The sequence below is a fragment of the Etheostoma spectabile genome, chromosome 10 (assembly GCF_008692095.1).
Source record: "Etheostoma spectabile isolate EspeVRDwgs_2016 chromosome 10, UIUC_Espe_1.0, whole genome shotgun sequence".
Classification (NCBI taxonomy): domain Eukaryota; kingdom Metazoa; phylum Chordata; class Actinopteri; order Perciformes; family Percidae; genus Etheostoma; species Etheostoma spectabile.
In genome coordinates, this window is record NC_045742.1 from 6,766,056 (window position 1) to 6,778,820 (window position 12,765).

The 12,765-nt window shown below is 41.0% G+C and overlaps 2 protein-coding genes across 16 annotated transcripts in view; one reads left to right on the forward strand and one right to left on the reverse strand.

The window, feature by feature from the left end:
* Positions 1-32: 32 nt before the first annotated feature.
* Positions 33-2,698, reverse strand: LOC116696405 (transmembrane O-methyltransferase homolog). 3 transcript variants are annotated; one of them, XM_032527395.1, is made up of 5 exons: positions 2,294-2,698; positions 1,989-2,054; positions 1,239-1,533; positions 554-750; positions 33-422 (listed from the first exon to the last, which is right to left on the reverse strand). In XM_032527395.1, exons 3-5 carry the CDS (start codon positions 1,492-1,494, stop codon positions 111-113), a joined length of 765 nt encoding a protein of 254 aa, XP_032383286.1. In that variant the 5' UTR covers positions 1,495-1,533; positions 1,989-2,054; positions 2,294-2,698; the 3' UTR covers positions 33-110. The 3 variants fall into 3 exon arrangements, with proteins under 3 accessions (XP_032383286.1, XP_032383284.1, XP_032383285.1); XM_032527393.1 differs by lacking the exon at positions 2,294-2,698 and having other exon boundaries at positions 1,989-2,230; XM_032527394.1 differs by lacking the exon at positions 2,294-2,698 and having other exon boundaries at positions 1,985-2,221.
* A 1,484-nt stretch (positions 2,699-4,182) lies between these two features.
* The window catches only part of LOC116696385 (LIM and calponin homology domains-containing protein 1), a 96,954-nt gene continuing 88,371 nt past the window's right edge, over positions 4,183-12,765 (forward strand). For 3 of the 13 annotated variants that reach the window (XM_032527308.1, XM_032527314.1, XM_032527311.1), the window contains exons 1-2: positions 4,186-4,317; positions 4,844-5,148. In XM_032527308.1, the coding sequence (XP_032383199.1) occupies positions 5,047-5,148 (102 nt within the window). In that variant the 5' untranslated portion in view covers positions 4,186-4,317; positions 4,844-5,046. Of the gene's footprint in view, positions 4,318-4,830; positions 5,149-12,765 lie in introns of those variants that run through there. The other 10 variants (XM_032527313.1, XM_032527310.1, XM_032527316.1 and 7 more) reach the window with 7 other exon arrangements.

Consider the following 12,765-nt stretch of genomic DNA (forward strand, 5'->3'; position numbering starts at 1 on the left):
AATAATAATAATAATAATAATAATAATAAGTATTTAACACTATAGTCCACACAACCTGAAAGCACATAGCCACATCTTTACATTCTGCTAACCCCATCTACCCTTATGCTTTACTTTTGGTAGAAAATCTCCGTCATAAACTGAAGCTTTGACTTGATGCAGTAGCAGTCAGCCCTCGCACTGATGTAACTCAGGATTTCTCTGAGATCTCCGGCTCTTTGGTTCCTGTAGATCAGAAGGATGGAGCAGCCGGAGGGGCAGAGGAGCTCCTCTCTCTCCAGAGCCAGCAAGTCTGGAAGGTACTGCTGGGGGTCATGGTCCATCAGTACCAGATTGAGCCCTTCACCAGCTTCTTGATTAAGCTCAAGAACTGAACGCAAAGTTAAGATGGCCTCAGCTGAGCTAGAAGTCGACACCTGGAACTGCAAAGAATCAGAAAAGCCCAGAAAAGAGAACAGAATCCCAGTTCTATTTTTTGCTTTCTTGTTAAAAGTGGTAACGTATCTACTTTATATTCTCATTTGAGTGCAGTAAAGTAAAGCACTCATCATACCTGGGAGTGTTTGAAGCCAGCCACCAGTATGATTTCCTCCCCTAGCTCTGCTGTGAGTGGGTCCAGCTCCACTGTGATCAGTCTGCCAGACGAGGGCAGCAGACGCAGCAGGCGGACAGAACCGTAGCCACAGTGCATCCCCAGCTCCAACACCCTGGAGGGACAGACACGCCTCACCACTTTATCCAATGCTTCACCTAGGAGAGATGACAGGAACAGAGGTGGTGCTGATTCCTTCAGCGGCTTGATGATGCCTTGACATATCCCTCTCATGTCTGTTACTAATTATTGACCTGAACACTGATTGTTTTATTTGTACATAGAGCACAATTTGTTACACTGTGGACATGAATTTTTCAAACAAGACGCATCCAAAGTCAATGTTTTTTGGATTGAATTACCTGTGGGCAGAAAACAGTAACAGTAAAAGAAAGTGGTGTATTATTAACACAAGGTAAGGAACTTAAGACTGATAGAAATGCTTTTGGATGTAAGATGATAGAAACAATATTACGTGACACAGTCAGGTGAAATACTGAATTCCCAGTGAACAGTTCATTTCAAGAGTTTAAAAGTAATGATCTGGGAGATTTTAACAGAAACCTTCCGCACTGATATCATAAAGGCTGTCTTGTAACTGTAACTAATGCACTTGGTAAATGAAGTTATTCTAATATGTACTGACCAATCTGTGGGCTGATGCAGAGGGAAGGGTGTGTATCGGCATAAAGGTCAAAGGTCTCCAGGACGCTGTCAACTTTGCCATGGGTGCATTTGGAAAACACAAAGGCATGGGTGCTCCTTACACACACTCTCCCTCGCACCAGCCTCAGCACCCAAGCCAGAGCTCGGTGGCACAGCGCGGCAACATTGACACAATACCGACTGGATACCATGACGAAGGCAGGAAGCAGCGGGACAGAAAGGACCACGAGCCACATTTTAAAAGCTTTGGAGGAGACGAGAAGAACCGTTAAAACCTGTGGATGACAGAAAGAAAATCTAAAATCAGTTTGTGGATCTGAGAAGTATGACTGAGAGAGAAAAATTACCCATTTGGTAGCACTTTGATTTTAGTTAGGCCTATTCTAATTCTGATGTTGGCTTATATGTTCCAGTTATTATTAAATCTGGCTTATTTGTGCTTGAAAGAAATCAAGAGCTCCAAAGAAATACCACCATAGGCTACTGCATCTTGGAATAAACAAAACTGACTGAATATACAACTGAATTACAATGTTTCTAACAATATTACATAGTAATATAAATATATATGTGGAGTGTGGCTTTTAGTTTAAAAGAAAAATGTGGATTTGTATATTCTAGTAGCGTATTAAAACATTTCAAACAAAGAAAATGAACACTCTAATGAGGACATTGAACAGATTTCTTCAGACAGAAAAAAGAACATATATTGCAGAAGTGTATTACTTACCAAACTACCCTGTTGCCTGTACAGGTTAGGAGAACGTCCTGTCAAACGCAGATGGGACTGTCACTCCTGGGAGTCAAGAATGGGAGCTGCATAATGGAAACAGCCGGCTAAATGAAAACCAAACCATGATTTGCTCCCAGTCGCAGACGTTTTGGGAGCAAAGTTCACAAAAGAAAACCACACTAAACTGATTTTGGTATCCAGGAAATAGAAGCCTGAGTAACAGAGGAGAGGAGTTGAGAGTGAGCACACACACACACACACACAGAGAGCACAGTATGCCTGCCTGAAGCTACTCCTCCCACTTTTCAGTACTGCTGCATTATTCCACATGAGGTCAGCAAAGATGTAAGAATATCTCCAAGCCTGTGGACAAACTTAGGTGCCTGCAGGACCTGGGAAAGTCTTGATTGTTGTCATCAAACCTAGGAAACTGATAGCTTTCCATGTTGATTTGTATAGTGCTTACAAATGTTGAAATTGTGTGTCTTTAAAAATTACTTAAGGTGACCACAAGGGCAGAAAACGTTTGATTTAAATCCACGGTAGGTCTACATCTGGCTTGGTTGTGCAATCCAGGCAACACAACTGACCATGTGGGAGACAAGTGAGATATCAAAGGATCCCATATGTCTCCCAAAATAGCCTAAACAACAGCCCGGACAACAAGAACTAAGAATTATCTGACTGTGGGAATTTAATTTACCATTAACAGGAATGTTCTAATGCAACATGAGGTTTAGGGCTGTCTTTAAAACTAAATATTTTTCCACCTTAGTATCTACAGATTTTCCTGTCACTCTTACATAAACTATCTTTGTATCAGCCTGGCGGAGGGGAACTAAGTATACCAAACGTTTTACTTGAGCTTTGAGTTTAATAATTCTTTTAGACCACAGATGACAAAAAGCATAATTTGTAAATGATATGAATTAATTTGTATTATTTTGTTAATTTTCTCAGATGATCAATGACTGGAGGTCAGAGTTGTCTCTTTGATTTGGGTGCTTTTGCTCTAAATCAATGAACTATCTCTCCTCTCTCAGTTGCCCCATTTAGTGAAAGTGGGGGTGAGATCCCCAGTGTGTTGCTGCCCTCATTGCCTGCTGGTGGAGCGGCGCTGCTCTGTGTATTTTGGGCCATTGGAGCGGATCATACTGCGATGTGCAAGTCCTGTCAGTCCGACTGCGTCAAGTTAGCCAGGAAGAGCTAGATTACTACCGGAAGCAAAGCAGCTTTGTAACCAAAATAAAGTCCTAAACAAATGGCTGGTGGAATGGATGCCAATGGGCAGTATAACAACACTGACACACGTGTACGTTAACACCAAATTGTAAACAATGACATTCGTTCTCGTGGGACAGTGTGTCGCTGCTCAATAGGAGGAGAGAGGAGTTTTGAGTCGCGCATTCTCAGATGTAAACGGTTTACGACACAACTGTCATCATGGAATTTGTGAAATCCATGAAATAATAAACTTTTACAAACAATAACAGGAGATGGAAATCATTTCAAAAACGTTTTAGCTATCTATGATTGTTTGATTACCAAGGTTAGCTCAAAACGTCATTCAACTGACAGCCTTTGTTGTGTTTGATTGATAACTTGTAGCCAGCAGTAGCGAACTTCGTTGAGTAGGTTAGGTCAATTTTTTACTGTAGGCTACTGACGTTACAAAAGTCTCTCGTTAGCATCTTATATGCTACTTGCCGCAAAGTGACGCATGCGCAACTCAGTTTCACTCGTCGCAAAGTGACGCATGCGCGACTCAAATCTGCATTCTACATTGGGCAGTGACCATAGACCGTTAATATTAAAAAGTCTATGGCAGTGACACAGTGAAAATACTGACATAGCTAGCTAACAGTTACAGCTAGCTAACTACGTTAACATATATTTCTCTTTAACGTTACACATTTTAAAGTTACTTGCTAATTCGTTTAGCCATAAGTCATAAGCGAGTGGTGATGCTATATATCCTTCTTGTAAGTTAACACTACTAACATTAGCTAGCCATAAGCACTTTCAGATATTGTACTGTATCTACTAGTAATGGGTAGCTTTTTCGATACTTATTATTTAATAATTAGTTCATATTATCCTTTCTTAAATGGAACCATATATACGCAATTTCCGGTTACCTGTCTTGTAGATTTCTACCGCCAAAATATACACGCATAGTCACTTCCGGTTGCTGATGGTAGTTTTATTTTGTTGCAACAAACAGTCTGAAACTTAACACCCTTTAAATTGTGCAGTCTTTGGAATTGTTTTTATTTCAGTTTCATAAATGAGTCTTGTGGAATCTGCAAATGGGTTCAAATCGGCGGTAGGTTGAGTTTTGTTTACCGTTACTAGTACCTTTCAGAAACAGACAGACGTGACTGTAACGTCAATTAACGACAGCCATTAAAGTTAACGTTAAGATAAAGCCTGGACTTTTCCACTGTCCACCGCCTTCCAATTTGCGAGCCCTTGATGATACTCTTTAACTTTTCAAGGTATAATTTAAATGATAATTCTGAATGGCACACGCGTCCTGAGCATAGACAGTTAAAGAAAGTCCTGAGTGCTAATCTCACTTCGGCCACGCCCTACGAAGCAGCTCGATAGGTTGGGGTTAGGCATTTCACCGCGAGTGGTTAATGTTAGGGTTAGGGGATTGGTCAGGGGATAGGCCTGTATACGGAAACATGGACGCCTGGCCAATAGTACTGTGTGAATACTATTGAAGGGCGGGTCTTGGCGGGGCCATAATATGCCCATTTATGCGACGGATGGTTTTATTTTGAGCGGTTTCACCGGAAGCGCTGTACGTGACTCTGGCTGACTTGAGGCTGGTTGTCTTTCCACAGACTGCAACAGGAGCGTACAGGAGAGCAGCAACTAGTTCGTTCGCCTCGCCGCGGGTGCTGCTGCTGCAACACCTACAACCGACGGAGGAGAACGGGCTGACCGACACAATTCACGAGTGATCTTGGTGGAATAACGCGCGTTGAGCTGCTTTAACACCTTTTTACAGGCTGTACAATAGTTGGACAGCAGATCTTCTTCGCCAATGGCAAGTCCGGTTGCAGACATAGGACAGTCTCATCAGCATCACCCTGTGACCAACTCGGCCGCTGACTCCGCGTTTCAGGAGGCGCAGACATGGATAGAGGTGAGTCACGGAGCACAAACACTGTGTCCAAATATTATCTGTATACTAAAGGACTAGGCCTACTACATAAACACTTTGCTTCCCTTTTTGTACAGGTGTTTCGTTGTCCTTATGTGGCCTTAGTTATTGGGTTGCAGCATGTATCTGCAGCGTTTTCTCATTCAAACGGCGGTTTGATTTTATTGCTTCGTCACCTGTTGAAAGGTGACACAAACTGCAATAAGCTGACTCAGATACTGACGAAATGTCCCAACAATATTCCTATGAAGTTTATATATTGGGTACAGTGTGCCTGTTACTCATTAATGCATATTTTTGGTGATATGTTTAATTAATTTGAGTCTTTGGCAATATTACATTCTATTTAACTTGGGTCTGAAACCCAATACTGAGTTAATAACTACTTTATTTCTCTTAAAATGCAAAGTTGCATTCTTAATTTCTAATGACAAAGCCTATATACCGTAATATCCTAAATAGGATATTGCACACAGTTGTACCAGACACTCCTAAATGTTGCAGCAGGCTTTCATTTATTTTTGGTGAGGGCCATTGTACAGTAGCTTTGGCTGCTGTGGGGCCTGGTGCCTGTTTGACTCAAAACAATGAATGCATCATGTGGAATGGATTTTTGCTTCATTGCGAGCCTGGTGAACAATAATCACACAAACAAGGCTTTGTTCTGGGAGAATTTCATTCATGACACTTGCCTGCCACCATTGCATTTGACTTTGTCATCCTGCCGTGAGCTGTCCTCTTGTCAGCCTTCAAAACTGATGTGTGGCTGATTATCGGTTGCATGTTGGTGGAATGCAGTCACAGCTTTGCAGGTTGACATAAAGGCTTAACAATCTAAAATCTAATTTGAAGGTCACTGTGGCAGAAGAGATTGATTCAGTGTAGCAGGTGCTTTGCTAAGGATTGTGGGGTCTCTGTACAGGAGAGTGCTGTGGGGCCCCCGTACTCTTCCCTCATTTACATTTCACTAATCATTGACACATTGAGGCTACATCCACACTTATGCGTTTTGCATAATGTTGTCTATGTTACTATACTACTCCAGCATTTCCCTGTAGCCCCTTGAATGGAGGCTTCTGGATATTTCGCTGACCCTGTTTTAGTTTAAAAACTCCAGTGTTGCGTTTTAGTCTAGATGGGCAGAAACAAAGACCTTTGGAAACAATGATGCAGACACCCGTGTGTGCTTCCTGATTGGGTCTCATCTGTAATGACGTGTCCTTCTCTGATTTGTCACGCCCCATCACGGGACCCTTTTCCAGAAGAAAACAAACGATCAGCCTTGACTACCGGTGGTTAATTCATTGTGGATAACAAATTACAGTGGTCTTTACCTTGTTCTTTTGCATCTGGTCTGCTGTTAAAGTTTGCATTTTATAATGCTACTACTGCCTACATGTGCAAAAGGCAAGCTATTATTATTATCTTTTTTTTTCAATTTTAACTTTCTGTTAATTAATCCCTGTTTTGGCATGGAGGGGTTTAAAGGGAACGGGGAAGGTGTAGTTATTACCATACTGTGTTTAAACTCATCAACTGAACTAGTCAATAGTACTGAAAGTACTATTGAAAATGAGAGATCCTCTTTAAGAATGTCAAGTGCCATAACAGACCTATTTAGCACTAAATTCCTCTGAGGCTCATATCAGATCTTTAAAAAGCCACTACTGACCTAGAATCTCGGAGGCAGTTCGGGGCTGAGAACTGAAAAGGCATGAGTGAACGGATTACTGCTGCACTGTTGTTCTTCCATCACCCTTGCCCCGTGGGGACTGATTTCATTACCCATACACAACTGGTCACAGTCCTTCAGTCACCTCAGGAAACCAGAGACAGGTCATTGTATCCTCAATAAATAGAACGCAAAATCTCAGTCAGCATCCCAACGGGCAATGTTTGACGACTTATATTCAATTTCTGTGTCATAATGTATGGTGTGAGGACTTTAGGGTACAGGGTAGCAACGGGTCAGTGACAGTACGTGCAACAAAACTCTAGCCAGCATCCTCAAAGTGGACTTGTGGGCTTTGTGTTGTTAACTTTACCAGTTACACATCCTTGGTTGTAAAAAAACATTTACTTTCTTTCTTTCCCCTCTCATTTTGTTTCATTTTAGGGTTAGCTGTTAGTAATAATTGTAACTGTTTATATGATGTCCTAGACCCATAATGCAATGTTGAATTTTTTATTGAGAAGGCATATCTACATTTTTTGATTATTTACCATTTCAAAACATTTTTGTGCCCAGGAGGTGAAGTGGCATCTCTCCAGCCACCAATCCACACTCCGTACTTTTTGGTCTATACGGGGGACTTGAACCAGTGACCTTCCGGTAATTAATTTAGTATTACTGAAAGGGAGAAGATAGTTGTGGCTACTTTGTTTTCATATTAAAACTGGGTATTAAAAAGAAAACGATCTCTGTCCTCATAAGCATTTTAGCACCATTTCAGAACTAATCTGTGTCCATTTTAACATGCCTGTAAACGCATACCACAGACCATTCCGTATATAGCCTACATCTTCAACTTAAAAAGCAAGTAATAGTGCGTTCCATTTACCTCGGAAGCCAGAGCTGGGAATGACGTCAACCAAGTTAAACGTCAAAAATTAACGTTTCCTGAAAACGTGTAGTTTTTCTTTTTAGCATCTCACATCACACTTTCAGTCACTGACCACTGCGGTCAGAGACAATAATGTCTCTGTCAACGGGTTTATCTGCTAATATTAGCTACCAACTGTTAACTTACAACCATCCAGCAAATAGACGGTACCGTAGGGAGATTGCCTAAAACCGATGATTTAACGTCACCGCTCATTTTACACAGTTTAACAACAAAACAAATGCTGAGTGAACATTACTAGCTACGTTTCTCATGTTAGTTGCTCCCCTACTAACCTGGAAAATGTTAATACAGCGTGTCTGAAGAACAGCATCTCCTGCAGCAGAGAGGAAGAGGGGCTGCTTCTTGTCTCATCTGGGGTCTTGGTTGCCATGACTTTGCGAGTGATGACTTCCAGTCCAGTTGCTCGGGGAGAGAGAGCGTATGACAGTTGGCTTGAGTTCAGTAGCTAGAGCAGCAGATGGCTCTGCAGAGTCGTGTACTTATAACTTTTTTTACTTTTCATAAACAGCTGAAGGAGCGGCAGCGTGCGGTGTCTACAGCAGAAACCCTGTTGTGACTTTGCCCTATACCATGGCGGGCCGCCATCAACATAACATAGACGAAACACTGATATAAACAGCGTGATAACATGTCCACAAATAGAAGTTGGCCAGGACTGTGTGTACAACTTATTTTGTGAGACAAAAAAAGACAGAAGTGCTAATTAACTGTGTGTTATTACATATTTTACTACCGTTGTTGCATGGAGAAGCCATGTTGGATTTTGAGCTCGGGGTACTGTGAGGTGGTCTGACCTCCCAACTTGGAAATCGGAGTACTAATTTAAGGCACTGTAACGCTCACTAACATCCACGTATTTACAAAGTAATTCTCTCAAATGTGTCACCATGGCAGCTGAGCACAGACAAATGGCAACCAATAGCCCTATCTGTAATACCTAACGCCTTGATGAAGCATTCACACCTGCACTCATTACTTCCTTGCCCACACTTCCTCTCACCATCTCGTCAGTAACGCTGTCGCTAATGACGGTGTTTAGGCTCCTCTGAACTTCAGAGCCTGACTGGCCCTTTGATGATGTTGATTGATTTGTGACATATAGCCACAGGGTGTTTGCATGAATGGAAACCAATGAAATTATCTGACTGGTTCTTTTCCCCACCACACATCTTAGTGGTTTTAATGAAATGGCTTTCTTCTATATGGTGGTTGTTGGTAAATTCAAATCAAAGCATAACTGTGAGTTGCATAATTTCATCATTTAACTTGTTATGATTAAAGACCATTATGGAGGAAATGCATTCAATGGATACATTAACAAGAATACTAAAAGCTCAATCCAAATTTACCAAAACACTTGCAAAGAAAAGCAAACCCAGTGGCACGTGGAGTGTAGTAGGATATCTTGTCAGGTTTTAACAAAGTATGAGAGGTTAGCTCACTGAAGTATTTCATGTTGGGTGCTGTTTTTTTCTTGAAGTCATACATAAAAACTAACAAATGAATTAAGTCTCTATAGTCTAGCAGTTAAACCGTGTTGCCAAAGAGGCTTTCTTGTACAGCTTAGAAGGCCTTACATGATTTTTAACCTGCTTAAAAATTAGGCTTATCAATGACAGCAGAGTCGGCACTGGTGTCTGCAAAAAAAGGACAGGCCATCTTGGACTCTTCTTTTATTTTAAGCTGGTTAGTGATATGTCAGTGTGTTCTTTTTTGTGCTTGCGTAACATCTACAAAAATCAAGTATTTTGTGTGGGATGCTTAGTCTTTATACTAAGTCTTTTCTTTGTCTTTTCAAGGTTCAAGTTTTGTGCCGTGGTCCCTGCAGCAAAAGGGTCACAGTATGAACAAAAACAAACGTGCTTAGTGTTCTTTGCACACTTTTTGCAATATGTCATGGTTGTTATTGTGATTTCCTTTTTATTTGATGTTAAAATGTCTGTTTACTTGGCTGTTTAGTTGCCTGACGATGGCACTTGTTCTCGTCTTGTTGCTTGATATAGCTGCGTCATGCGTCAAACATTTGTAATGTAAATAATCCTGTCAAGATGTCTTTATTTTCCAGAGCTTGTCTCGACTAGTTTAGTGTCTCTCCTCTGTTAGTTTTATGTGTGTGTCTCTCTGTCTCTCTATCCTTGAACCCCCATCTCCTTCTGTCCAAGTCATAGCATGTTTAGGGGGCTGTGAATGATACAAAGTTCCATTGTGACATACCTGAAAGGCAAATCACCAGACTGAGTCATGTTATTAGATGTCTGTCCAGTGTAGCTATCACCTTGACTGGGATTTAAATTCCCTATCCAGTATTTTAAAGTATACACACACAAAGTATTTCATCTTGAGACTTAAGTTACAAGGTGTGTGTGTGTGTGTGTGTGTGTGTGTGTGTGTGTGTGTGTGTGTGTGTTGGTGTTTGTGTGTGTGTGTGTGTGTGTTGTGTGTGTGTGTGTGTGTGTGTGTGTGTGTGTGTGTGTGTGTGTGTGTGTGTGTGTGGTGTGTGTGTGTGTGTGTGTGTGTGTGTGTTGTGTGTGTGGTGTGTGTGTGTCAACACAATAAATTCAATAAGGCTGCAACTATGAATAGATTAGTTGTCAATTTTTAAATTAATTGTCAACTACTTTCATAATCGATTATCTGGTTTGAATCATTTTTTATAAAAATAGAACAAATACTCTCCTATTTCAGTTTCTTAAATATTAATATTTTCTAGTTTATTGACTCCTAATGACAGTAAACTGAATATATTTGAGTTGTTGACAAAACAAGACATTTGAGGACGTCATTTTGGGCTTTGTGAAATGCTGATTGATAGAGATGCAACGGCTGGACATCGGAACCGTCAGATGTCCCCGCTTTTTACTGTCGGCCCGTCGGCTAATTAGGTGACATGTGCCGATGGCAGTAGCTGAAGTTCGTTTAGTTTGCGCTGCCTTAATTATGTGTTAATTGGTCTGACTTATGCAACAGTGGCTTACCCAGCTTCACAAGAGTATGTTCCTGTGACCAGGGTCCAACATTAACTTTTTTGTCCACCTGCCAAATGGCTAGTTAGTGAATGTTCAAATTTGACCTGCCACTAATTGGATAATCATAGCAAATCGACCAGCCACTTGCATATTTTACCAGCATTCGGTTTGTAGATGGCGCTAATTTTGGACCCTGCCTGTGACAAGTGTACAACGATTATCTGAGAGCTAATAAAAAAACAGAGGAACAACCTGGAGGCCAAGAGAGCACAGACCGACATAACGACTCAGCCTATGTTAACCACAGTATTTGAGAAGGTGATATCTCTGCAGGTGCCGGAGCATAGCTTACCGACTGGTAGCATGCAGCTAAAGACACAAGCTAATGTTAGGTTACCGGTAGCCGGTAGCTTGACTATTATTCCAGACACCATGGCCACTGCCAGAATCTGATATGAAATAGAAACAACAGAAAATCCTCCTGGTTCCATAAAATCACCTGTGTGGCAACATTTTTCCTTTCCGTGAGTGAGTTATGTAAACAGGTAAGGAAGCATGTGGACTCCGTGTAAAGTGCCAAATGCGCCTAGACTTGATGACTGCCCCTGGTGTTTGGAAACTTTGAGTTATGGAGCCAGGAAAGGATGAACTAAGCAAATGGGGAAAAGAGGGTAATTGTTGCCAAGAACCAAAACACTGATGATGATCCTTCCGAACCGCAAGAACAGCGTCTCCACAAATCCATATGCCTAGATTCCTAGATGAAATATACATTTAATGTTTCTTTACAAAACACGGTAATAGTGGTTGTATGTTGTCTCAACAATATAACACTAGATCAAGGTTTTGTGATTGGGTTGTCTGAAATTCTTTGAGTGCTTTGTGGAACAAAACAGTCAGAAGGTGCCGTTATTGCTGAACACTGTTTTCAGAGGGAGAGAAATAACTAGCATTCATTATGTTTTTTTTTCTTTTATCAAAATGAAAGAGAAAGTGAGTCCATGTGGAGAAACGTCAGAGAAAGGGACCATTATAAATGGATGTTTAGTAACCTTACTAAACATCCATTTATAATGGTCCCAACTACATGTGTTCATGTAATTTCAACATAGTGTATCCACTTTTTGCAAATTATGTTTACTTTTTATACATTTAAAAAAATGTAAACGGTTCCCTTTGCAATATAGAATTGTTTTGATGTTTTAGTAATCAGAATACTTTTGAATTTAACAAATTGACATCCTTGAAACTGGATTGCTATGCTTAAAAAACTCCCGTAATGACGTGGAGGCAGCTTTTTATAAAGCTGACACACATGATTCTAATTGCCATTCATCATAATATGATTTGTCTAGCTTACTTTTGAAATTGGGATTAGATTCTTCACAATTCTTTTTCTTGCACAGACGTTATTGATGTATACACATGGGGAAAACATCCATGTCTCATCGTTGAGCATGATAGCCTGATGCACAGCAAAGCAGGCCAAAAGGTAAAGCACAGCCATCAACAGCCGTTTGTTTGTCAAAAGGTCCGCATGTTGCTCTCACTAAGACAATAAGCTTCATACCAGCACTATACAATTTTAATCTTTTTAATCTGACCTAGTAAGATCACTTTTCCTTGTTGGATGACATGACAGCAACAGAACCTGGAAAAAAAATGCAGGCCCCAAGCTGTTTTTTGAAAGATACAGTATCTCCATGAGCTTAGAAAGATCTGTAGGTGCCTCTGAATTCATCCATGATGTCATTCCTAGTTTGGGGGCATTGCCATTCTTTCCTACAGGGTGGACCGATGTATTAAGTGGTGAGCTTTCTTGTCAGTTATTATCGAAGTACATGAGATGCACTGCTATGACTACAAGCCACGGAAGAATGTAATTTTAGAAGGATGTATCTGTCAGAGGAGGGTTTAGGCTAGATTGAGGATGTCCCCTTCATCACTCACCTTAATGCTCTGATGAACTGGAAATCCATGGTCAACCACAACCCCCCCCCCCCCCC

Excerpts from the sequence above, each read along its gene's own strand:
- LOC116696405 (XM_032527395.1), bottom strand. The coding sequence starts at position 1,494 with ATGTGGCTCGTGGTCCTTTCTGTCCCGCTGCTTCCTGCCTTCGTCATG. Across the intron at positions 751-1,238 it reads CTGCATCAGCCCACAGATTG|GTGAAGCATTGGATAAAGTG; the intron begins GTCAGTACATAT and ends CATCTCTCCTAG. Across the intron at positions 423-553 it reads CTGGCTTCAAACACTCCCAG|TTCCAGGTGTCGACTTCTAG; the intron begins GTATGATGAGTG and ends GATTCTTTGCAG.